The sequence below is a fragment of the Maniola jurtina genome, chromosome 6 (genome assembly GCF_905333055.1).
Source record: "Maniola jurtina chromosome 6, ilManJurt1.1, whole genome shotgun sequence".
NCBI lineage: Eukaryota > Metazoa > Arthropoda > Insecta > Lepidoptera > Nymphalidae > Maniola > Maniola jurtina.
This window is the reverse complement of record NC_060034.1, coordinates 6912656-6940427: the sequence shown is the minus strand read 5'-3', so window position 1 is coordinate 6940427 and position 27772 is coordinate 6912656. Positions and strand designations below refer to the sequence as shown.

Sequence of the window (27772 nt, the reverse complement as noted above, 5' to 3'; positions counted from 1 at the left end):
GTTTAAGAACATACCTATACTTCGCGACAGGTCGACATGACAATCGGGGTATGGAGTGGAGGGACGCCCGGTACACCCGCGCTATCCCGCACCGGGTTAGCGTGTGGGCTAACAAACTTTTGAACCAGTAAACAAAACCAAGTAAATATACCTAGTTCGCGACATCATGAAGCAGATTTTATAGGAAAAAATAAAACAAATCCAGTTTCCGGAAACAATATCTATCGCAACAGTCTATTATTTGTCAGTTGTTCATTAGTTGTTATCAAAATATGATCTCCATTCCATGCATTCTAGAAAAGTGAATCATTTGAACGTAACTTTAAGGCAGCTCCCTTTATCAGTTAAATACTTTCTTGATGCATTGGAATGGGCGTAGTTTAAAGTCTACTAAGATTTTTATCTACGATACAAAAATGCATACTAAGGCTCCTTTAAGTCGTGCCACAATCGTACAGGTATGAATCCGGCAAAATCGGTCTCCAGGCACAAAGTGATATGATAATGTGTTATGGTCTCATTCATACGTACCACAATTATTCATAAGTCGCGTTGAACGGCTTTCGGGCAAGTGTGATCAATAGAAATACTTTTTATTCAAATAAAGTTGTGTAAATTTACGTTGTTCTTAATGAATTCAACCATCACAAGTGTAAACGGCTGAACCAATTTTCTTAGATTATAGCCAAAGAACACTCTCGATCAAGCCACCTTTCAAACAACAAAAAAAAAAAAAACGAAATTAAATTCGGTTCATTAGTTTAGGAGCTACGATGCCAAACACAGATACACAGAAACACAAATACACACGTCAAACTTATAACACCCCTCTTTTTGGGTCGGGGGTTAAATAGACACTGCGAATCCTACTGTTTTTAAGTGTAAGTTTTTCTATTTTCCAGGTCAACAACGTAGACGAAGTCCTGGAGCGGCATAACGACTTTCTGGAGTCGTGTCTCGGAGACTGTATGCTGACGAGTCCACAGTTGCTAAAAGCGGTCACCACTCTCTGTTTAGTCTGTGTTCAGTTCTGCACATTTATACAGGTACTCACATATATACTCTTACTAGAAAAATGTACCTAATAGCTAGAAATCCTGAAAAAGAATCTTTTGACTACCTACTAAAAACCTTGTTTGAAAAAACGGTTTCTATACTATTTTGACTATGGTTAACATCACTAATAATAATTTCCCCTTGTGTTTGATTATTTACTGAATCGTAATCTGCATTTTAGTGTATTTAATAATAAAACAATAGCATAAATCTATTAGTCTTACTATTATTGTACATATTTAACATAATGATTTTGTGCCTTTCTGCCGTTCTATTTCGAAAAAGCCTACTGTAAGTAGTTAGTAACATTCGAATTATCGTCAAAAACGTAGGAATTTTCAAAAATGGATGTTTTTAAAACGATATGCTACGTAGGACCAAAGACCATTATAGTTTGGTGCTTTGTAGCATTCATATTAGAAACATCAGTTTTTTGGCAATAACTCAAAATCTACTTTCTGCAGTTAACCGTTATTTAGAAATAGGGCGATAACTTTGAAGAGTGCACGCCACTGATGGCAGGTACACTGTTTTCTTTTTAACGTATACTTACATAACTTAAGGGTGATCGCACACTCAGAGACGGTCTGCAAAAACCTTCAACGTTGAATTGCAGTACGTACGGAGCACGCATCGTGTATTTTCATAAATTAATTTATTCGTGAATCCTTACAAAATCTTTTAAAATTTCGCCGTAGCTCCAGTTATGACTCATTTTGCAACGCTATTGAAAAAAACGTTTCAAAACTGTAAATACGGCGATCATACAAATGAAAGCAAAGCTATTTGTTACGGTGTCAAACATAGCTCTCTAGGAAAACACGTCATCTTGTTCCTATAGATAATAATGAACCGTTGCTCTCTTACGTATTTTTGCGACGCACCCGATGCTTTCGAAATCACTTCACTTGTATTGAAAAATGCGCCTTTTGGGGTTTGTGGTTCTTGAGACCGTGTGCGATCTCCTTGACACGACAGGCTTATAAATTGAACAATATACGACTTTTTTTACAGGAAGACAACAGATTGAAAATTTATTTATTTTAAAGTATGCGTTAGGCATTTTGATTTACGCTCCTTCCACTTGCTTTTTTATTCTAGTATTATTTAGTAATTAATTTGTTTTAATTGTTTAACGCAACCAAAACACATAATTGGCAAAGGAGATGCACAAGTACTTCGTGGACGCAGAGCTTAACAGTATGCTTGGGCCAACGTATGACAATTGTGATTATAGTGAGGTATACCGCATTATAGATACCACTTGCGCACTGAACTACATGATCATGTAATTGAACCACTGCATTAGAGCACATACACTTAGTCATTTATATTCGTAGTATTGGCGACGTACGTACAAGTAAATATGTAATTATTATTAGTTATTTCATCTGACTTGAAAAGTAACACTAAACATTTACCTATACAGCAATTTCTTTAGAAAACCTACAATATAAACTCTCTCTGTATCGTATTCCTCATTGCAGAAGGTATGATCCCTTTCAAATAATCACTTAATGGGAATGGGTTTTTTTGGGTGGACTCCCAGATCCTTAAATTTCTTTAAACGTAATATATACAGGAGATAGATAAATATTTCATATAATTTATTCAGAAATATAATGAACACTAAATCAAACTGAGGCAGTTGTCCTGTTTATTACAAAGATAACTTCTTGAGTTCTTGAGAGAAACTGTTGACGATAGGTTTTCAAAAGTCAATATAGTTTATTTTGGTTCGTAAACCTTTTGCTATTTTATAATTTTTTTACTGTTAAAAAGTTTCTGCAGTTCTTTCGAAATGTCAACTTTAAATAATAATTAATTATTAAGTATAAATTTTATGTTAATAAATGCGCAAAAATAAAAAAGTATTTGTAGTTAAGTACTGCCTTCATGTAGTATTTGTGAATAATCGAAATCATGACATACTGTTGCTTTTTTTCATGACTTTTCTGTTTTAGAGTTTCACGGTGAGTGTTTTATTTTACCTATCTGATTAAGCTTATTAGCTCTTGGACTACATGCGTACCTACATTGTTTTTATATTTTCACCTTATGGATGATACATTTTTAAATATATAACAAAAGTTTCGGAAGCTGCATCCGAACAGTACAGTTATACATACAGTACAGTGCCCGGCAGGAAATATCTTACATATCGATCTTTAGAGATAACGGTTTCATAGAGCGTGGTCTCTGTCGTTGAGACCAACGAAACGTCACATACATAGTGATGACTGACAGAGACAACGCTCTATAAAGCCGAAATCTCTTTCTAAAGTTCGACAATATTAGACCTCAATAACGGAACTAATTCCACCCTACCTTCGTATTGAACAATTTCCTTTTGACAAACCTATGAAGCATAGTACTTTGATGTAAACTATCGACGATCATCACTTTCATTACAATAATATCTAATGTATCGTGCTTTACTCGTAAAGAAAGAGAGGCACCACACTTTTGGTACGCTCGAATCAGTTTGACATTTTTAGTTGTTTTTGCAAATACTATCAACATTGGAGGAAGTAAAATCTTATACTGATAGTACAGAATTGTATAATTTATACAGTACAGAAGATTCACTCACTATGAACGCTATGTATAATGTACTGTATAAATCATTCATTTCTGGACCATATAAATTATACACTTTCTGTCAGGCTGAAGGTTGCTGCGGCGGCACTACGGGCGGTTCAGCGGACTCGTTCTCTCAGTCAGTGTCTCGTTACGGACTGCGGTTCACGGCCGCGCTGCTGTCCGTGCTTGCGATCATCGACCAGATGGCGCGCGACAATAACACCAACAAGTTGCTCAACATATCCGCCAGGTAGAGGCAATTTTTTTTTTCACTGAAAAACAGTGGAGCTACTTAGGTACTTAGACTAGAAATATTGTACAAGAAATGTACATGATTTTAAGACGTTATAATATACTAGAGGATACCCGCGACTTCGTCCGCGTGGATGTAGGTTTTGGAAGATCCCGTGGGAACTGCTTGGTTTTCCGGGATAAAAAGTTGTCTATGTCAATAACATGGACGCAAGCAACCTCGGTACCAAACATACAAATCGCTTGAGCGGATGGGTCCTGAGGGATCCCGTGGGAACTCTTTGATTTTCCGTGATAAAAAGTAGCTTATGTCCGGCCCCGGGATATAAGCTAACTCTGTACCAAATGTCGTCAGAATCGGTTAAACTGTTGGGCCCTGAAAAGGTAGCAGACAGACAGACAGACAGACAGACACACTTTCGCATTAAAATATTCGTATGGATTTTGTTGGCGGACTATAATTGTCCGCAGGACATAAGTCCCTCATCTTTTACTATTCAAACGGTGTTTCGCCATACATTAGTCCGTTGTTAATCCACGTGTTATTGAAGTCGCTGGCAACATCTAGTTGATGATGATGTTTGGTTTTGATTGATTCATCACAACAGGTTGGTGACTTAAAATCGTTAACGCCCACTGAGTTTTTTGTCACTATCATTTGTATGGGATTGCGTAACAGAGAGAGTGCTATACTAACGTCTTACCGCGAATAAGCGAAAACTTTTTATAATATGTTTTTTTTTTTCAGATTAAACTTCAACACGTACTACGTGAAGCAGTTGGAACGCTTCACGGAGGAGAAGCTGCTGGAATCGTCCAAGAAATCCTCCTAGCACAGACTGCCGCGCGTCACCGCGGTCTAACACGTGGCTCGAACAGTTGTTAACGGTGTAATATTAATGATTAACCTTAAATAATCAATTGAACATTGTATTTTAGGAAACAAAAATTAACACAGCTTTATTATATTGGTGCAAATTTTGCGTCGTTTAGCACAAATTAAATAATAATAATTAATTTTAAACACATCTACACGGTCTTATTGATAAAAATATTAAAGCTTTCGCATTAGGTCAAGTTTATCATAGCTTAGCAGTCTTGTGAATTTGGTGTTAAAAGTTTAATGTAAAGAGAGATATTTTATTTAAGCGACCAATAATAATAATTATAATGTAGTGTTTCCAAATCCACGCAGACAAAGCCGTGGGCATTGTCTCGTATCTTAAAAAACTTAATACGTCCACATACATATAACACTGAAACATACCTATCACAAACCTAAATGTCACATTGGAATGTTAGATGTTATAATGTAACTTAATACTAATGATAGGTAAGTACCGCTGTTTAAGTTACATAACCGTATAACATCTTTCATGTAGTGTCGTCACTAATGAAACTAGGTTAGTGAATAATGTTATACTTATAGTCCAGACCCATCTTAAGCCGCGGATACACCTGTAAGTTTACTCAAGTAAGTAGCTTACATGATTAACTTACGACAAAACTAATGTAAACAGTACGTAAGCTACTTACTGTAGTCTGTATAATCCGATCCGAAAAATTGTGATCACGTTTCAATTCTCAAGAACACTGATATAAGTACAAATTATTATTATTAAAATACTCGATTTGATATTATTTGATTTGGTTACAGTCTGCGCGCCTGTCGAGTTTTTATTTAATTAAATACTAGTGTTGTACTACATTCAAAGTTATCAATAGTAAAACTTACTTGACATTTCGTCAGTGAAGTTCTAACAGTGCGTAAATCATTTTTGGCGAGTGAAGATAGTTCACCCGCTTTCATTCGACCAACCAGAATAATAACTTCTTTTATTTCGTTAATAACTTTTTCAAAAAATTATGCATCAAGGGTTGCTAAAGAATATTTTATAAAGTATTAACAACTCTCCTGTAGACTTTTTGACTTATGCACTGATAGAACATCACTGGCGATTTATCGATTAGGCTTCCTGCATGTATTTCATAAACTGGGTTGACGCTCGCGCGAATAGCTATGTAGCAATTAGCAAATAGGTAGGTATTAAAACCATGTTAAAACAAAATTATATTATCATTATAGTCTATTACAGGTAAGAATGCCCCAAATATTTTACTATAGTACCTACAATAAGATGCATGTATATTTTTAATAGATTGAGTATAAAGTACACCACTAGGTTTTAGAAATTAAAGATCTGAATTTTTACTCTACTGAAAATCTCCAGAGGGTGATAGACAATAGGCATAAGTAAATTGAATTAGTAATTTTTGTTCCTGTTCGCCACAGACACATACTGACTGTTTTGTGTTTACTGAGAAGTTCTAATAACGCTAAGATTCATGTAAGTTTTCCTACCCTAATTTTGGGGTAGGTACCCTTAGATACGGATAGGGTAATTTTGTTTTTGACGTAGTATATTAGGCACTAATTGGCATGTTTCTAATCCATATACGTATTACATATCCTAATGTTGATGTACCTTAGGGTACGGTAGGGTAATATTTCTTTTTAACCTAGTATAGGCACAAATTGGCATGTATATTGGCATGTATATTGGCATGTATAATTTGGCGTCAGTTTTCCCTTCTACCTATAATATGGGTACCTTCAAGTCAAGAGTGAATAGGCAACTTCTAGGCAAGCGCGCTCCATCTTAGGCTGCATCATCACTTGCTAGCAGGTCTGATTGCAGCCAAGCGCTAGTCTATATAATTTAAAAAAAAATATACCTGACCATGACCCCAAATGATTTGCCATCACTGCCGTATCAGGTGAATCTCATGTAGGACGCGTCCAAACCATAGAGTAAAGTAATGTAAGGTCCAAACTAACAAGGGAAAATCATTCCGCCACGTTGGACGTCATAGTTAAAATATATATTGATTCAATAAATTTTCAATGGATTATAAAGGACAATTTTTTTGAAAATTTTAATCAAAATATTTTTCTAACGAGCACATTACAATATGGTGAACAGTTTCCCTTACTCTGGACGCGTGTCTTAATAAGCTAGTAATTCTGTAAAACTTCATAGCATAGGCATAATAAGAGTTGCTTGAAATAAATTTTGTACAAGATTTCTATAAAAAAATATTACTTAAATGGTTGACAATTGGGAAAGATGAGTATCTACTAGAGATTTTGAACTCTAACCTGCAAAATGTTCGTAGCATAGGCATATCAGTTGTGTGATAGTAAAATATGATTTGGATTCGAATTCGTGTATCTTAAGAAATGTACGACTAGGGAAATTAGATAGAGTATCTAGTCCGATATTACAGTCATTAATGGTGCACAACATAATATTATGGGTGGAAAAGACAAGTTTTAATAAAGCAAACTCAAGGCATTAAATTTTAAGATTTTTAGATTAAGAATTGTCCTTAGGATATCAATGTGTCTGTGGTTTAATAATATAGAATAACCTTGCCATAACAAAACAAAGCGCCATGACAGTAATAGTAATATTGTATGCATGTAATTAATTCATTGTTGTGAATGTAGAAGTGTTGTGAAAATCATTTTGATGAAAATGTTTAAGTGGCTGTGCTATAAATAACAATTCTTTTTGATTGATATCTATTAAACAAGTTTTAATTCTGTAAAATTGTCTGTACTAATAATTATTTTAAATTGCAAGCACTTAGCACTTAATATTTAATATATTGTAAAGTTTTAAAGAGCGATTTCTTATCGCAGATAACAACAGCTGAAGAATACTTATATTTGACGTTTTGTTTTTGTATGTAAAATAGTTCAAAACTTTTTTCCAGTTCATAGTTCAGCCCTAGATTTATAATTGGCCATTTAATATTTGTTTTTATCTACCTACTTATTCCTCGTTTTATTCTGATAGCCAATAAAAATGTAACGATGATTATAATGTTTTTTATTATTCCCTTGCTACTTTATCTATACTAATAAATAAAATTGAAGTGTCTGTCAGTAATTTCGAAATAACTACCTCATATTAAGCTCATATGATTATTTCTCTGTTTGAACGGGCTAATCTTGGGAACGGCTGAACCGATTTTGACGGGACTTTCGCAAACAAGTAGATTAACGAAGGAGTAACATAGGCTACTTTTTAACCGACTTTCAAAAAATGGAGGAGTTTTGTTTTTTTACCTATGTACACCGATATCTCAGAGTTTTCAGAACCGATTTGCGTATTTTTTTTAGTCGATAGAGAAATTGCGATATTGTTCCATGAAACATTTGGATTCCAACTCCTCAATCATGATGCTGCAGTGGACCTGACCACTAAAGCTGATGGGATTTAGAAAATGTCGGTTATAATTGATGTTGGATGTACCTATACAAAGTCATTGTCGTTGAACTCAAGGACCCAACTCCACAATCCTGATGCTGTAAGGAATTGCATTCCTAATCCTGGTGATGCCACGGGATTTTAAAGAACCATCCGTTTTACTGTTTTTACGAAATTTGGTACAGAGATACCTTGCATCCCGGGGACAGGACGGGCTACTACGGATAGGGTACTTTTATCCTGGAAAATCAAAAGTTCCCACGGAATTTTTAAAAACCTAAATCTAGGCGGGCGAAGCTGCAGGCATCATCTAGTTTGGAAATAAAAAGAAACACAGGCTACATCACAATATGTATTCTATATTTTTCAACAGACTTAAATACAATCTTGTTTATTTAACATTCAAATGGTTTCGTTCGGTACATAAAGCACATCACACATCGGACTATATAACAATAAATACATTTTCTAACATTGGAATTACTCACTACTCCCTAAATGGGCGATAATAAAAATTATTTTTTAATAAATACGTTTAAACGATGACACAAAATGACGAGAATGCATGCGTTCTGATGAAAAAATATCAACGTTCGAGGAACTATGAGTTAATGTAAATCATTGAGAGATGAAGAACTATCTTAATAGCCAGTTCAATAAAAATATATAAAACTATAATATTAAAACTACCTTTTACCTGTTTAGGAGAAACAAAATATAATTAATTCAAATTCGTTTAAGTTGACCGCACATTACAAAATTGCTAACGTTTTTCAATCATATAAAAATGGCGACTTTTCATCACTAAACACTAACACACAGCACTTTGCCGCGTGCGGATGTTTCTGTAATGTGCGATCAGCATTAAAGTTCCCATACACATTAGCCCAATGCATTCTGCGAGCGTCGGCAAAGGGGTACTTTTGCCATGTGCGAAGATTTTTTGATGTTAGTTGAATAAACTTGGCGACCAGCGCTGCTCCCACGCGGAAGGTGGCTTTGTATGTATACATTCGCCGAATGTGTTGATCCAATGTGTACAAGGCTCTTTACGCACAACACAACATACGTTTGCAATTTATTGAAAACATTTCGTAGATTTTCTAATACCGAGAAGGATATTATTTACACGGAGTTTACACTAAAGTCTAAGACATGTATTCTACATAATTAATTGTAGTATGATTGTTGCCATTTTTGTTCACACCAAAAACAAACAGTAGAGTTTGTGTACAAAACTTGTGAATTACTTCTAATTTTTTTTTTTCAACTTGGCTCTACTATCTGTTAATACAAGAGAGAGACGAAATGTGTCAGAAACAACAAGTTTCACAAATAAGTTAATCATTTCACATTTATTACAAGTTGCGTCGAAAACAAATTACAACTTGTTTGTTGGTATAAATCAGGGGTTAGGATTTACAATACAATTAATATCACTGATAATAATAAAACTACACGCGAATGTTGACTATCCTAGTAAAATTGTAAATACACGATTAAAAGTGAAATGGTAACTGAAAACAAGCAGAATTATTTTTGTGCAATTACTAATCAATATTAATTTTTGTTGCTTGTCGGATTAGACATTTATTATACTCGTATTCTTTAGATTACCAATAAATTGACGTATTTATGCATATAATAATAATAATTAATAATATAACGAATTCTAATTAGAAAACATAAAAGCACTTCTGCATTTTTAAGCATGAAGCTCAATTAAGTATTCATAACACTAACAAAGTAGACCTAGAGACGCAAGAAATCCTAAAAATCGAATACCTACGTGAAAGTCCGGATTAACACCATAATACCTTTAAATATAGATAAAAAATAATTACAAGTATACTACTACTTACTTACTACTAGTAGTAGTAAGTAGTAGTATTAGTAAGTATAGTGTAAGTAATGTATGGTAAGTATAAGTAGTAAGTAGTAAGTATTGGTACCACTGTATAAAGTGAAGTCATAGACAATTTTAGTAAAAGTACCTAAATTTTTGTTGGCTTGTTTGAGATCAGTTCAAGTCTGGAACCCCTTTACAAAAATTTGCAAAACAACATTCACTTCCTAGAAAGCTAAGTGTCAGCACCTTTGTAATTTTTTTTTGTGAAAATCATATTTTAATCACTAATATAAAATGGATATAGTCTGTACAAAATGACTTCTCACGCGCCATTTTAACTCCATTTTAACTATCATGTCAAAAGTACGGTTCACCTTTAAATTAAGGACTAAAATCGTACTTTTGACATGAAAGACAAAAAGTTAAAATGGCACGTGAGAACTCATTTTTTACGCATTATACATACAAATACAGCGTACTGGATAGCGATTACAATTAAAATTTCCTTCCCCACGTATTCGATTTATAGGAAACTCCTACCGTTTTTCAGGCTGTAAACACACATTTGCTTCGATATTCTCTGCTTCGGCTCGAATTTTTGGTATTTCAGAATACAAAACTTAGAAGTAAAACAATGCCGGATTGTCATGAGCGCGGGTGCGAAAGAGCCGCAGAAAATATAACCGGCGCCAAAGCAAATGTATGCCAAGTTTATAGATCCTTTCAGGCGTGCCAGTCATCGCAGCGGCTAAAATGTCGTCCCTGCTCAAAAGGCAATGCCCATCGGCCATACGAAAAAATGCCTGACATGGACAAAAATGAACCAAGGAGCTGGCCGAATAGAACGGTGTAATAGTTTACGATCTGATCAAAATACTTTCCTTTAATCCGGATTTTTTACGGATTTTTTAGCCCACTTCATATAAATCTGAATTCATACCCAAGTAAAACGGCCTTAAACTAGGTACCTACCCTAAAAGTGTTTGATTTTCATCAAAAAGGTACACAGTTTACATTCAGTTTTTGGGTTCTCCTGTATAATTACCTCGCAACTACACCGTTTTGTTCTTCAGCTCCTTAATAATACACCAAATTGTAACTCAAACCCAAAAAATGATTACAACTACAGTATCTAAAAACTAGGTAAAGTCGGTTTTAAGCATTTTTCCTAAAATATAGGATACCCATTCTTAGTAATTTGCGACAACGTAATATCAGGTGGCGGTACCATATACAGTAATCGGCAATCTTCATGAGCCCTCTGAACATAGCCACATTTCGATGCGCAGAACTAAGGTAAAACAGCGTATACCCTCCTACATGCGCTTACTTACTATGTGACAGTTCTACCTTGTTTATTGGTCGGTTTAACTCACCGCAAAGTTCAGAGTGCCATAAAGATTGCTGATTACTGTAAATAATATAAACACTGCCTGAAGACCAACAAAATATAAATAATGTAGTCACTAGAATCGCTCATTAGAACATAGAACGAGTACATTCGTAAGGAGAGTGAGAGAGAAAACATTAATCTTGCAGTGTGATCGAGACAGAGCATTAGTCCTGCTCACACAGCAAATACTTGATCAAGAAAATATGAAGTTTTGTTTTGTTACGATGTTGTTATCTAATTATTCACTAAGTCAGCTAAGATTTATTGTTCCATGAACGTGATTATTATTGGAGTTTAAATTCACATTCTGGTACTTAGTTCAAGATTTTTTCGTTGGAATAGCGCCGCTTCGCAACTTGCTAGTGTTAAAGCCAGACTGAACAAGGTGTTCTATACACCTAAGTATAGTTCAGTGGATCAGAATGAGTGTTCCATTCGCAAAGTCTAGTAAGTAGTATACATAATATAGATCACTGCTGACATTTGTGCCGCTGTGATATGGTCAATCTGAATACTAAACTAATAAGTAAAAATGCCTATGCGTAAATTCACCTAGATACAGGAGTATGTATGTACAGAGCTCTGAGCTCCTATTAACTAATTCACAGACTAGAGTCTTCTTGTTGGATAGACCATCACCACATATGGGTTTCGCGGATTTCGCTTATGATTTGACCGGCGCGCTGCAGAGCCTGCAAACAAAATGATGAAAACACTTTATGGACAGTAACAAGCTCATTACAGACGATCGACAATGATCGGCGAATATCGGCTACTAGCTTATGCCCTCAACTTCGTCCGCGTGGACTACACTTTCAAACCCTTATTTTACCCCCTTAGGAGTTGAATTTTCGAAAATCCTTTCTTAGCGGATGTCTTCGTCACAATAGCTACTGCTTGTTAAAGAGCCTGATCCATCCAGTTTAAGCTGTGTGTTGGTCAGTTACCTTTTGCTTTTATATAATATTTAGATTAAACTAATTAACCGGAACATCACCCGAAAAGTTTGGCGATGGTTGTAGAGAACTTTGGTGACTGGGTTGCATACTTAATATCATAAATGCGAAAGTGTTTGTCCGTCTGCTACCTTTTGACGGCCCACCAGTTGAACCGATTTAAACGAAATTCGGCACATAGCTTGTAGTATCCAGACCGACATAGTCTACTTTTTGCCCCAAAAATGCATACCGGTATGCGTACTGGACGACCTCCAGCTCGCTGGAACGACGAACTGAACTGAACGGAAACTGGTGGATGAGAATGGCGGAAACCGTGATTGGCGGCGTGTTTTTTAAAAGTCCAGACAGGTTGATGGATTGGATTAGGTTTACCTTAAGCATATCGGCGGCTTCCTTCCTCCGATGTGCGATATGTTCGGACTCGTTCAGCAGGTTGTCGGCCTGGTCCGACTTGTAGAGGTGTGTGACGAGCTCGGACTGCAGGTTGTCCTTCACGTAGTTCACGAGGAAGTGCATCACAGCCTTCGGGACCGTGTCCTTGATCGACTTGCGTACTATGTAGAAGTACGACTTTATCAGACGCTCTGAAAACAATGTTTTATAAAGAATCTGCCTTTCGCATCGTATTCCTCATTTTTGAGGCCATGACCTTTTTACATTATTAATAGAATATAATTTATTAAACTTATAGAAATCACAATGTGATTTTATATGACATTTAGTGCCACAAAAACCAGTCAGTTTTACTGAGCTTCTATTATAAAACTTATTATAAAGCTCTTTAATTCTAGATTCCCATTCGTCCAGTGTATACGACTCAAGTTCAAATCATTTATTTAAATTGTGTACATTGCACACTTTTTGATTGTCAATTGTGGAATTTCTAAGATAATAATTCAATGGTGATAATTAATAACGTAAACCAATTCCAAACGCGCCCGCTTTTTATAGGACGACCAAGACAGCTTCTGCTAACTTCATTCCAAACTTTGTAACATAACCAATATTATTTTCATTTATAAGCAGCTGTCAAGGATGTTTAAACGAAATAAATACATCCAACGTTCAGATTTAATATTATAATTAGTGCATGTTATGATAGTGAAGTGCTCATAAATAATCTAGTAAGAGGAAACCAAATAGATTTTAATAAGCTTTAACTACACACCGATTTAATTTAGTGAAAGTAGATCTAAATATCTTCTCACTTCTATTTACAATTTACATATTTGGAATGTATATTTATTTTAACATTACACATTTATAAAATAAAATATGTGTTTCAATAAATACAGCTTTGCCTTGAAAAGTAATGTTGTACTTAAACTTGAGGTTTGTACTTCTTGTTTTACACACTTAATTCTTATATTTTTATAGGTTTTCTTAAAAAATAAATATTGTAAGATTTGAATCAATCAAAAATTTGATAGTGGAAAAGTTTAAGAAATATTCGAGTTACGAAGTTTGCAGACGGTCTTCTCAATTGAAATGCGTAGTGCAAAATCATTGCGTGTAAATAGAAGTGGGAAAATATAAACAGAAAGCGGCAAGCACACCAGCAATTCAGATGGAAGGTGGTCGGAAACCGGTCAGTGAAGAGAATGAGTGTTGAGTAAGCATTAATTGCGCCACTATTAGTATCTCACCCACTAAGTCACCCATATTGCTCAAATGCATCATGCGGATGCCTTCTGTGGTCTTTGTGTTAGAATTTTGGTTTGATGTGTCGCTCCGTCCACCTAGCATCACAAGAGAACACCAGTGAATTGCCTGTCATAAGCCTCCAATTCACGATGACTAACACGTTACTCGTTAGGCAAGTACCGGTCAACGGGTAAACGTTTTGCAAATTGCGCCAAAATCCTTTGATGTGCATATGAATGACCATAACGGACGGCAAACGGGTCAGCATTGATGTTACGACGTGAATCTCAAAAATAATAATATATTATAATATCAACTAGCCCTGTTACGTGTGCCTAACAGTGAACGTAAAAATTCAAAATATTTTTATTCAATTACACTTTTACAAGTACATTTGAATTGTCAAACGCATCTACATGTTCGGAATAACTTTCCGTCTGAGAAGAGCCAGCAAGAAACTCGGCGGTTGCTCTTTTCAAAGATTTGATATACAATATTATGTCATGTATAAAAGAAATTGAAGTCCCGCGCATTGCTGGAGCGAGCTGCAGGTCAAATCCACGCTCCTTTATCATTTACATAATCTTCAATTGTATAATATGCTTCTTTCAAAGCATAGAAGGTGCGTTTCTAACAATTGAGGGGTCACAACTCACGTCTGTTTAAATCATAACAGGCTCATGATTGGTTTGTACTGTATCATGGTATATTTGCCGCTGCCATGATTGGCCGATTTAAAGTGACGGTCATGGGAAGTTTCATTCGAATTAAAGTGACGTGGAAAGTTTATGTGGAATATTTCTGTGTTTTGTCATTCACTGCTCTGTACACGTTCGTTAAGCAGGTTGGGCCAACGTATACAAGGGACTTTAAAGTTACAGGTCATTGGCTACTTGGTTTAATATGTTTTTTTTTGTATGGTAGTCTTTTATGCGCGTATGATATGGCTTGATAATACACATTACATAATATTATAATTATTTAGTAGTGTTATATTTGCAATATTATGATAAACGGACGTGGAAAACGTTACAAAATAGATAAACAAGACAAAACAAGTGAGTATAGTTAGATCTTCTATGAATATATTATCAACAGAAATCCAGATGTATTTTTATGAATGAATTGTTAATTCCAATAGTTAGCAATTCTGATTTTTTTTTTTGAAACGAAATTTAGAATAGATGCATCTTTTTCTTTTTTTATATTGCTAAGAAAGGACGGAAAATGAATTTTAAATTTAAAGACTAAATTTTAGTGCACCCTGCTTTATGTAAAAAAAAAAAGATGCGAACACTCAAAAATTTAGTGGCACTCAGAATCAGTATCAGTGTCACACTAATTTTGGCATTTAAACACCATTTTCATATGAAATAGACCTTCTTCATATTATCGTATCTTCGTATCAATTTAGTTCAATGATATCATCAAGTGAGATCGCAGTCAAGGGCATTAACTTGATTTTTTTTTACAGACTAGCACTTGGCTGCAATCAGACCTGCTAGCAAGTGATGATGCAGCCTAAGATGGATCGCGTTTGGTGAAAATTTGCTTATTCACTCTTGACTTGAAGGTACCTACCCATATTAAAGTGGAAGGGAAAACTGATGCCGGAAAGGTGATCCATGTCCTAGCGGTTAAAAGTCTTACCAATAACATCGCAGTCATGTAGTTCTTTGTCGGAGAGCTTGCGGGAGGTCTGGCTCGGCACCTCGGGCAGCAAGTTGACGGGCTTCTGCGGTGTCATTGCTTTGTTTTCCGGGCTGCCATTCACCTATTTATTGACTAAACTTGTACATCAACATTCATTTATTGTTTTTAGGGGGGTATACATGGTACGTCATACACAGGAATAGCCGAATCGCGGATGTACAGAATACATGATAGGACTTTCAATGTATTGAACCATTACTCCGCAAAGATGTTCAAATAACTAGCGACTATTAGTCCGACACAATAAAAAGCAATTCAGCTCGCACATTGCTGCGGCCTAAAATTCAATAAACGCCTGCTGTCAAAGGCTGTTGTACGTGACCAAGTGACCCCGGCCTGGTACAACTGTCATAACCTTTGTGTTCGAAGTTCGGACGGAGCTAGATGGTCATGCATGAAATTTTTTTTAAATAAAAAATAGCGAGCAAACAAACAGATGGGTCACTTGATGTTAAGTGACTATCGCCACCCATGAACATTTGCAGCACCAGAGGTACCGCCGATGCGTTGCCGGTCTTTCAAGAATTTGTTGGCACGCCGCTAGTGGTTATATATCACTAGATATAATGTCTCTAGATATGGTGTAGTGTAATTTGTTACAAAAATCTCACCACATTTCTCTGACCGTCACCAAATACTAAAGTTGTAGATATACTGGAGTACATCATACCTGCGGTGTACCAGAGTAGTCGTGGTTGGCATGCGGCGGCGACCTATCCTGCCCGTCCGTGATGGCCGGCACGTGCTGCAACACACGACGCACTCTGTTACTCCCTGCATTCCCCTTTTCATATCTGACCATGCAGTATTCAACTTGCAACACATGGAGTGAGTAAAGCGTCACTGATGTTGCAATATTTTGTGAATAATTCACAAAACAGTCAGTTAAGTACTTTTAAAACCTATTATAACGACGTTTTCTGATTCCACGTGGCTTTATTGTCGACTCCTACATCTGTGGCTGATTCATTCTTGAAGTTATTGCGTTGTCGGTGAAAAACTTTGTGACTTTCATACTTGTCACTGTGCAATAAATTGCTATAGTTTGAAGATTTTTATTTTATTGTTAACACCTTTGAAGTTACTGCTTTTTAAACGGAGTGACGAGGCAAGCTGACTTTATACAAGGTAGTGAAAAGTTTAACTATGATTTATTAGATCTTCTTAGCTGCGTTGAGTAGTTTATTTTTTGAGATAAATAAAGTTTCTATAGGTAGGTTTTTATCTTTAAAATCGAAACCATAGTTCTTTATTCAAAAATATTTTTTCTCCCTATTACCTAGGCAGAGTTCAGAACAATGAAATCTTGTAGTCCAAAAATACACAAATAAAATAAATACCCAAAATATTGCAACCTCAGCGATGTCTTGTCGAAAGAGAGCCCATATGGCGCGAAGCTATGGCAAATGACATTTTAGTAGCGTACTATGAAACAATGAAATGCTCTATGCTATGTTTTGTGTGGACTTCGATCACGACAATTTACCTGACCGCAATCCAGTAGCTTTGCCAAGAATACCAGTATGGACCCTCTTTCACCCATTTGGCGAAGGAATAGCTACGAACAATTCGCAATAGTTAGAACAACTTGAAGACTCAATGAACTAAAGGAGGCCCTGATATATTTCGAATTTTTTGTCTCAAAGATATTCAATTAGTAGTGAACTCACACGGTATACTCATACTTGAAAGTTGTTTTATAAAAATTTGTTTAATTTGACATCATAAATAAATTTTACATGTTCTGGATTTGAATTTCAAAGGAATCACAGCCGAGAAAAGTGTAGGTTCAAACCACACCTGAAGATATATCGACATGATAATTTCTAAGTTTGAAAAAATCGGGAACTTCCAGATGAACATTTTGCTGAGTAACAACAAATTGTCTAAAACTCTAACCTTTATAAAATTAAACAGAAAGTAAAAAATATACATTTTTTTACTAGCATACGTAATTAATAACATCATATCATACCAATTGTTAATAGTTAGTATAATGAATCTGATACAGTGTTAACCTGTACCTTATACCTTTCAGGATCCCTTGCAGATGCAAATTCCTACTTACCCCTCGTGTTAGTAGTGGTTAGCACAGACCTACATGCAAGAGATCAAAAGCGATATATACTCTTAGAACGGCGGATACCGGAGTGGATGTGGGGCGCGGGTTCTTCTGGCGGTACATTGGAGTGTGGTCGTCCACCAGGCCGTCGCTCTTCAGTAGCGCGGAGACCAACGCGGCCTCGCTGCGGAAGTCCGGATGTTTCGTGTTTATGTACGCTAGCTCGATGGCCACTAGGTTTTCAACCTGTGAATAATAAATAGAAGTTTATTTCAAGTAACTAAGACTCATAAAATAAATTACGCTAATTATAATCTATACAGGGCGTTACCAAAACGCCAGCAAAAACTTTTTTTTTTTTTATTATTAAGCCTTTATTTTCCTTATCAATTACTAGTATTTACATAGTTTCGAATTAATTTAATCTATTCTAATGTCTATTCTATTTTATTTGTTAGTATGTTAATCGTTGTGTGTGTGTGTGTGTGTGTGTGTGTGTGTGTGTGTGTGTGTGTGTGTGTGTGTGTGTGTGTGTGTGTGTGTGTGTGTGTGTGTGTGTGTGTGTGTGTGTGTGTATGTGTTGTGTAAGCGTATAAGCGTATTGTATAAAAGTATGCGTGTGTATTTATGTGTGTAAGTTATGTTTATTTATGTGTTAGTTAATTAGTAGTTATTTACAAATTTATTTTTTTACATATTTACTTATATATAATCGTATTTATAATTCTGTTTTGATAAGGGCCCCTCATTGGGTATAGGCCTAAAACTTATCGAATGCCAATAACTACTTTATCTTGTAGTTTTAGTGATTTAGTATATATTTCGAACCCGCAATGTATAGCGTGCAAAACTAGGGGTCAATGCCTCACTTCGACGCGGCATTAACCCCGAGGTGGCCTATCTACGCAACGTTCGTTGACCTCTAAAGTATTAAAATCCAGTGGGAGACCTTATGTTTTTCAGAATAAAAAGTAGCTCAATATAGTCTAAAGATTTTTTTTTATTACCTAGCCACTAGTTTAAGTTTATTATGTACCTGCCTATTTGCCATTAATTGCCAGTGCCCAGTTAAACCGACTGGCTTTTGTGGCACTGAATTAAACAAAAATAATGCCATGTACATTCTATAAGTTTAATAAATAAAAATGCGGTGTAGCTTACCATGGAGTTGGTGGCGGGCAGGCGCGTGCGCAGCAGTAGCGTGACCACGTCCACGATGCGCTGGTGCAGGCGCGGGAAGCGCTGCATCTCCTGCTGCACCTCTGTGCCGCAGTGCTGCACGATGCGCTGCATTTCCTCGTGCACCTGCAGCAAATCAACAGGTCACTACCACAGAATACTTAATAGTACCTTCTAGGATGACCTGCCCATTACCAATCAGCCCACTGGACCGATGTCCTGCAAAATGTGACGGGGAGTGGGTGGATGAGGAAAGTGGCGAAGGTGGTGGCGCGCACTTGGAAAGGCCTATGCCCTAATGCCCTAGCAGTGGACGCATACAGGCTGATGGAATAGAATGGAAACATTCCAGGTACAGAAATATCACTCTGAGAACGCGTTTAAGAAACAAGAGTTACAATGTTGAATAATGTTATAATTGTTGACCAGTCCTAAAAGGAAAGAATACTTTTAAGTATTTATGTATTTTTCTTACCAGCTCCACACAGCGTAACGAAGGGTCCTCCAGCCTTCTAATCTGCCGTTTGACCAACAGCTCAAATGAGACCTCGGGCACAAACAGCGCAGGTCTCGGGCCGGTCGCGTTTCTTATTGCAGTCAGAATATCCATACGTGTTAAACCTGCATATTTACAATTATTTTATAGCTGTTTTATAACTACGTAAAACAGCGTTGTTAGCACACATTTCTATAAAACATGCTGTTTTGTATAATGTGTCAGTAAATCTTCTGTACCCCTTTCAAGTTAGTCCACTTCAATTTTTTTTATAGAGCATACTTTCACTTTGCTTAAGTCTTTAAGACTCAGTTAAAACAAGACAGATTTATTACATGTTGCAGACAAATCCATTTCATTTTAATTCTAAGAAAAGTAAATCTGAGCAAGTATGCTCATAGATTTCAACATTAAGGGCTAACTTAATGTCATCAATTAAAAAATGATTCTAGGCAAACGCATCCCATCTTAGGCCACATCATCACTTCCCATTAAATGTGATCATGGTCAAGCGTGTACCTGTGAATCACAAGAATAATTCTAACAAATGGTAGTTTCTTTAACTGTTAATTTCTTACAAAAACTTATGATAGGCATAATTAGTGTAATAATAGTGTAATTTATCTTAAATTGAGAACAATTTAAGATAAATTATGCCATTTATTCTGACCGTAAAACAATAGAAAAGCATGCAACTGTCTATGTTTATTAACAACTTGAAATCAAGATAAATCTACTGACCTACTAAGGGATGTATAGAGTCCAGCGTCCGCCCGAAGGTTTCGTGAAATATATAGCATATTCTAGCGCCGCCACACAACTCTGTTGTTTCAATATTCCTGGCCGTGCCTTCTATGGTGGAGCAGTAGGCGCTGGCGAACTTGGTGATAATTTGTAGCAGCGTCTGAGACTTGTCCGACACGTCTTCACCGTACGAGTTGAGTAATGATTGGAACTGTGATATCATTACATTGACGCGCACCTAAAATATTTGCACGTGAAATTTAAAATAGACGGACAGACGAAATCATTTATCCACAAGGGGCAATAGATAAGGCTAAGCAATAAGGCTTTTTATCATTTCTTTATCTCCAGAGCAAAAAAGTCTGTCTTTGTATATGTCGTTTCCGTCAAGACCCGTCAAGGGAAGGAATCAAAACCTATAGGGTACTTTCCGTTAACTTAGAAACATGAAAGGCAGGTACCAGTCTTATAAAGTTATAACACAAGTAAAGGAGAAAATCCAAAAACTGAATTTGTGGTTATATTACATCTGATTTAGACAAACTTCGGCACGCATTGTTTGTGTGTGTGTGTGTGTGTGTGGATTTAATTATCGTGTGCAGAAAATGGAGTGATAATCACCACTTATGAATATTTACAGTACAGGTTCATGGTCACAGAGCAATAAAAACAGTAGTTAACTAGTTACACACATTCCAATGTCAATTACCTTTAGTTCCGGTAGACAGTCCCGTATATGGTGCATTAGAAGCCGGTTAAGGGTCTTCGCCAAGTAAGGAGTGCCGTTACGTGACGCTATCGTTGGATACTTCCTTTGGAGATACGTAGCTTCATCTTTGAGGGCATCCTATAAGGAAATAGGTGTTAAACCTTGGATTTCTAGGAAATAACTGCATTTAATTAACATAAGTTTTCTTTGTAGATTTGCCTTTAATTTTAACTGATAGGTATTTTAATTAACACCCGTCCACACGGACGCGGTTATAACGCGCTTCAAAGAAATAACACAGTGAACTACAGCGACCCTATTTTTAGGGTTCCGTCCTCACAAGGAAAAGAGGAAGCATTACGGGATCACTTTTTTGCATAATGTAAGATTTTGAACACTAAGTGGTAAGCATTGAATCCATCGATGTATATGGATGGACCCTTCGAAGATAAAAACGCGCTCAAAAAGTCAATAGAATTTGCAAAAGTCTATTGACTTTGTCAATGACGATGACGTAAGATTCAAGCGTATTTTTGCGGACGGAATTGTATGGGAAAGGCTAATCCATATACATCGATGATTGAATCGAACTTGACTGTGTGTGTTTAATTCAACACTTTTCTTAATGACTGCTCCCACCAAAGATTGACTGGAAGATATTGTTCTAGTTAGTTCAGTTTAGTTTCCTTCTGTTAATGTTTATATGTGTGAGTGCAATTCAGTATTCAAACAAACAAACAAGAAACTTTTTTAAGGTGCGTTAGAAAAGTGTCCACGTGAACGGCGAGGGTTAAAACGTAAATATTCTCTTTCGTATGACAAATGACGATTTTGTTATCTTCTAACTTTTTCTATGTATTTGTGGCGATATATAAATAGTTTTTCACACTTCTTTATAGATGTTATAGTTTTCTCTAGTATGTCATTTATATAAAATGATTGATGTAATGTCCTACAATTTAGCTTTTATCACAGTTCATCGACGCTGTAACTAAAACTGGCTGATACCAGATACGATTTCAGTTTTTGCTGTCTGTAAAATGATACTACTGTCATATTATTTTATTTACAAAAATGATACTGATAGTAACGATTTCCTTCTTTTAATAATTTTTATTATAGTAAGTACCTTTTCGATCATTCTAAATTACAGACTAAAAAGTAGTAATTTCAAATATAAACCTGGTTTTCATATTGTTAAAAAATATCACATTTACAACACAAGCCCATTCGGTATACATACCTAAAATACAAAATCATCGAATCTTTGAAAAGAGCAACTGCCGAGTTTCTTACTAGCTCTTCTCGGTAGGAAAGGCATTCCGAACCAGTGATAGATGCTTTTGGCGATTCAAAAGTACTTGAAAAAGTTTATTTGAATAAAAAATCTTTATATTTCTATAATTGCAAAACTTATATAGGATTAGGAAAAACAGCCCCCATTCTTGTTACCGTAATAGATTTTCTATCTATGATGTCTTGCTGTGACCGATTCACGACGCCAATGATTCCCAGTTTGACCGGGATCACCCGTCCACACAGGATGTCGATCGCATCAGTTCCTAAAACATAACTTTATCATTAGATAATTTACCTACTACACGGTTAAAGCGGTGATAGCTTAGTTGTTAAGATGTATTAGATTACTAGAGGATGCCCACGGCTTCGCTCGCGTGGATTTCGGACTTTTTAAATCCCGCAGGAATTATTTTCCGGGATAAAAAGTAGCCTATGTCCTTCCCCGGGATCTATTCCAAGTCTGTACCAAAATTCATTAAAATTGGTTCAGCGGTTAGGCCGTGAAAACGTAGCAGACAGACAGACAGACGACAGACAGATAGACACACTTTCGCATTTATAATATTAAGTATGGATAATTTTTAAATTATCTCTGATCTGGCCTGGTGGAAGGCTTCGGTTGTGGCTTTATTTAGCGTCCCGCTACGACGCGGCATGGAAACCGATTAGGGGTTTAAGCCATTGATGCAATGCTGAGTGTACTCAGCATTGCATAATTTTATGCAATGTCTTGCGAATACGTATTTCTTCTTGCAAAACAATAAACTTTATGGTTTCGTTATCTAAGTTGAATACATGCGTCAACGGATGTGTAACGAGTTATTGTGTTTTGCGGTATAAATAAAGTTTTTTTAAATCTACTGTAAGTTTGCGGTTTACGTCGATTTTATGTTATGGTACAGATCGTTCCACGAATAGACCGCTGGGCGACAGTCATGAAGGGTAGGGTACTGTTCTCTCATACTGCGCGGGAAACGAAGGTTGACGAACCAACCTATTCCGTACTCAGTACTTTTTTAGGGTTCCATTGGTTAATTTACGAACTATATAATCAAATGTTAGCGATGTTTTCCTACCAATAGACTTGAAATTTTGGCACACATATAATTGAATAAAATTTAATCAAGTGCCAAGGAATGACTATTGTATACCTAAATCTGTAAAGGTCACAACTCACAGCATAATAATATAAAAACTTAATCTACATTTTAGTATAGATCATACAGGAAGTCAACAATGAAACCCAACATCCCATTGTGGTATTATGTTTACTTTAAAGGTTTCGAAAATTAACTTGATCGAAAAATCTACACTAATATTATGAATGCGAAAGTGTGTCTGTCTGTTTGCTAGCTTTTTACAGCTCAACAGTGTAACCGATTTTGATGAAATTTGGTACTTCACCCAAGTTATATACTATACCTAATATGGCCGTCTGGAAATCCATCTGAAATTACCTTTCACAAATGCTGAATGAGTTTTTCAAATATACACACAAACTTACGAAAGAACTCTTTCTTTATAATATTTGTACAAATATAGAAAGAAATCATACCAGCATCCATGAGATCAAGTTTAGTAACCACAGCCAATGTTCTCCTTCCATCAGGATCAACCTCTTTGGCCATTTTGATGGCTTCACTGGTTGCCATGTCTGTGTTAGCTGCAGTGACTGCCAGTATTATTGAATTAGGGTTAGCAATATATTTGATTATAAGATTCCTAATTTGATTCTCTATGTCTTCCGGTTGATCTCCTATAGGCACCTAAAAAAGATCAGAAGTCAGTTTATCACTTTTATTGGTGTAACAAGAAAATCCTTGCTGCTTTGCAAGAAATTATTTAGACGATTTCATTGCACACATGTGTTATTTCACAATAGGAACAAAAATAGAAAAAAAGTCGAAGCATGCATGACTGCCTCAAACTTTCATAATTATAATGTTGCGCCGTCTTCTTTTATAAAATATTATATGATGTGCGCGACTTTGTCCACGTGAAAAAAAAAATAGTATTAAAATAAAAAGCAATCTTTTAAAAATCCTGTGGAAACCCTTTGCACTTCTGGGATCTATAATTTGTATATATTGTATATTGTATATTTGGTACAGAGTGTATCCCAGACTCAGGTCTGGGATACACTCTGTACCAAATAGACAATGTCCAATTCATCCACATGGATTCAGGTTTTTTTGAAAATCCTGTGGGAACTCTTTGAATTTCTGGGACAAAAAGAAGCCTGTCTGTTGCTGTGATGCAAGATCCCTCAAATCTCTGTACCAAACTTCAAAAACCATTAAAATGGCTGAGAAAAGCTAGCAGACAGACAAAAACACTTTCAAATTCATAATGGGTTGTGATAGTTATTATGGAATGTATGGCAACAGCATGATATTTACAGGGTCATGTAAATGCATCTATCTGTCCATGTTAAATTACCTTTGTGATTCCAGGCAGGTCTACAAGTGTCAAGTTGACAACCCTGGTAGAAAAAATCTTGAGGTTGATTGGTTCCGGGCATATTCCCTTGTTGTTGCCGGCCATACGGTCCGTCTCTCTCTCTATCTCTTGCCGAATTTCGTCGAAATTCGAATAGATCTTTTCCTTTGTATGCAGAAATTTGGCCCATTCTTCCAAATTTACAGTTCCTAAAACAAAGGAAATAAAGTAGAGGTATCTATTATTATAGAATATATAGTACATAACATAATAAACTAAGGTTGACACTGAAGTACATGAACTGGTTGCTTTTTGAACTTTTTCCTTATAATATTGTAATAATTTCAAAAATCCTCCTAACTCCTAGATTTTTGTGATAAAAAATATCCTATGTTTGTCTTTGGGATTGTAACTATCTCTGTACCAAATTTTGTCAAATTTGTTAAACCGATAAGCAGTGAAAAGGTAACATACAGACACTTTTTGTAATTAAGTATAGATTACATAGTTTTTTTTTAAAGTTAACACTAACTAGTATTATATTGTGTTTTTTATGCATGACCTGATCTAAATAAATCAGCAGTATCATGGAAAGAATTCAAAGTGTCCATTTCAATGCAATACAAACCTTTGGGTAAAAGTTGGACTAATGGATTCCATGATACACTTCCTGTTTCCTGGTTTCTATATACTGAAGTGATTAAAATAATATACTTGTACAATATACATAAACAGTAAATACACATAAAAATAAATAACTATGTAAAAAGAATTAAGTTGATCATTTTTAATTACTGTTATATTTTATTGTGCCAAGTTTTTGACACTAAATGTAGTAATATGTAACAAGTTCGATACTTTACTTAAATACCTATATGCTTATTGATTTTATTACCTACCAAATGCGGCTCAACCGATTTTGATAAGTGATAGGTCCTTAGATTCATCTTAATGGGGCAACTTTAATGTGCAGACTGAACGACTGAAACTGCAGGCAGATTCAGTGCTAACCACAGTTGGGGGAGTTATTTGAATACCAACAATAGCAACAAATCATTGCTTCTAAATAGTTTTTTAGATTACTCAAGCAGTACAAAATATTTTTTTAGTCTTGTCTGTATAGATAATAACAGTCCCGTAATTCTGCTACATCAGTCCCTAGCCTGAAACAGGCACTCTTGCAACTGTCTTATCAATATGTATAAAATGAAGAATGACCATTAATTAATGTAAGCACGAGTATAATAATGAAACATTTATGTACAAACAAGGAACTATTGTCAGTACTTGTTGAAAGCAAAATCAAATAATAACAAAAAATACAAAATGAAATAATTAGAAAAATTACAAAATAATTACTTAGTGCAAATAGTCAATCATTACTCATTATCTTTAATATAATTATCCAATAACACAATGCTGTTAAGATCAATTGCTGTGTTAGCAAGAATGACAATGAAAATTGGATCACTGAGAACTGCATAACAAAGACTTGCATTTAATAAAAAATGTAAACATTGCTAATCACTTATGAATCATCATTGTTTCAAATATCGGGGTTAAGGTGTAGTTTTTGTTTCAAGAATACTACAAGTTCAATACATTATGTAGTTCAATTTAACTTTTGAGATGCAACAAAAATACATAACTATTACATATTATATTCATGAAATAAATAATTATTTCATAATATTTATAGACTTAAATAATAGAGACTAAGATATTGTATAATTTACTTACTTATTAAGTAAAATATATGTTTTTTTGTACTTTTAAAGCTTGTAATTTTTATCCAAGCCACTCACTAACATAAACAGGTAAGTATTAGAAATATGTCACCTATCAGATAAAATTCTATAGTCATCCACAAATTGTAATAATTCACTATCAAGTAGTGAATAAGATAATTTTTTGTTAATTTGCTGATAAAAAGCTGAATGAACAAAACATTAAAATCGGAAAGAAAGGAGTGGATGATCAAAGATACCTTCTTCCGCTGAGCGATGTTCCTTGCTGTCTTTTGGACTGTACACCAGTTGCAGGATGAGTGGACGGCGTGTAACAATGCCTGGCCCCCGAGGTAAGAAGGAACGCCCTACGAGGCTCTCTATTACTGAACTTTTACCTGAACTCTGCAAAAATACAGAATTATAAATATTCGAGGAGACAGTAACATTGTAGATCTGAAGATTACTTTTAAAGGAAAATGTGAACAGATTTTATTTTAAATGTTCTGTGTGTTAGTTCCATTGTAATGTTTCCTGCACTTAAGAGGAAAATAATAATAGAAAAGAGAAATTTTACTCGATAGTTTAACTATACGACGAAAATTCTTTATGAGATCTTAATTTACATTCTTACTTTTGCATATCAATCATCATTCAACTATGGATGGTCATTGACAGGGAAGTCCAACAGACCAGAATGAGGACAAAGAATTTCTGTGACATCTTTACATAACCGTCTTGTAATTTATGAACAAGCTAGTACGGACATTGGTGAACTTTGAGACGTCTGAATAAAAATAAAAATGACAAGAGAGAAAATAAAATAACCTGATTCCCCAGTACTACAATTTGAGGTAATTGGATGGCATCAGCTCCTACGGTGTTGAAAACGTCCTGAAGCTTGTTAATAACTGGAATAAGTGCTTCCATAATTATTTGCACACTAAATAACGGTCGAAAATTATCCTAGATAGTAAGCACTGTTTCACTGGATAAGACAACTTTGAAATTCAAATCAGAAAAGAAAACATATAAACCGACCGGTAAAAGTCGGCCATATTGAATCATTATTTCGTTATTCGTAGACGTAGATAATGATAATATATAGACTAGTTATAGACCACTCACTACATATAGAGTGACTTACCACAAAACAAACTACACGGATAACATTGATACAGTAGAGAGGAGTATATTATTATCTTTAATATTATATTAATTACCTAAGTAAATATGTTATCAGAATTGGCCCTTATACTTCTAAAATATGGATCTTACTTGAAAAAAGAGTAATTATACCAAAGAACATGCTTAGACCTTTGATTTGAAGGAGCAGATAGACCGATTACTGTAACTAACTATGAGCTGAGCGAAAGGCCCCGTCCGCTGAA

General features: G+C 35.4%; 2 protein-coding genes across 11 annotated transcripts in view; one reads left to right on the top strand and one right to left on the bottom strand.

Moving 5' to 3' along the window:
* Window positions 1-7773, top strand: part of LOC123866406 (gamma-tubulin complex component 2-like) — a 36825-nt gene extending 29052 nt beyond the window's left edge. Inside the window, exons 13-16 of one of the 2 annotated variants that reach the window (XM_045907949.1) lie at window positions 903-1046; window positions 2220-2297; window positions 3723-3889; window positions 4640-7773. In XM_045907949.1, coding sequence (XP_045763905.1) covers window positions 903-1046; window positions 2220-2297; window positions 3723-3889; window positions 4640-4724 — 474 coding nt within the window. In that variant the 3' untranslated portion in view covers window positions 4725-7773. The remainder of the gene's footprint in view (window positions 1-902; window positions 1047-2219; window positions 2298-3722; window positions 3890-4639) is intronic. The other variant, XM_045907950.1, reaches the window with a different exon arrangement.
* A 734-nt stretch (window positions 7774-8507) lies between these two features.
* On the bottom strand, window positions 8508-27468 carry LOC123866408 (dynamin-1-like protein). 9 transcript variants are annotated; one of them, XM_045907951.1, is made up of 15 exons: window positions 27210-27467; window positions 26642-26786; window positions 25283-25345; window positions 24655-24863; window positions 23771-23981; window positions 22369-22478; window positions 20917-21054; window positions 20205-20445; window positions 19443-19588; window positions 18950-19093; window positions 17855-18034; window positions 16397-16471; window positions 15664-15787; window positions 12742-12953; window positions 8508-12102 (listed from the first exon to the last, which is right to left on the bottom strand). In XM_045907951.1, the coding sequence occupies exons 1-15, from the start codon at window positions 27309-27311 to the stop codon at window positions 12046-12048; spliced, it is 2157 nt and encodes a 718-aa protein (XP_045763907.1). In that variant the 5' UTR covers window positions 27312-27467; the 3' UTR covers window positions 8508-12045. The 9 variants fall into 9 exon arrangements, with proteins under 9 accessions (XP_045763907.1, XP_045763908.1, XP_045763910.1 ...); XM_045907952.1 differs by having other exon boundaries at window positions 17873-18034; XM_045907954.1 differs by lacking the exon at window positions 16397-16471.
* Window positions 27469-27772: the final 304 nt, after the last annotated feature.

Excerpts from the sequence above, each read along its gene's own strand:
- LOC123866408 (XM_045907951.1), bottom strand. The coding sequence starts at position 27,311 with ATGGAAGCACTTATTCCAGTTATTAACAAGCTTCAGGACGTTTTCAAC. Across the intron at positions 18,035-18,949 it reads TGCCCGCCACCAACTCCATG|GTTGAAAACCTAGTGGCCAT; the intron begins GTAAGCTACACC and ends TATTATTCACAG. Across the intron at positions 12,954-15,663 it reads ACATGACTGCGATGTTATTG|AGCGTCTGATAAAGTCGTAC; the intron begins GTAAGACTTTTA and ends CATTGTTTTCAG.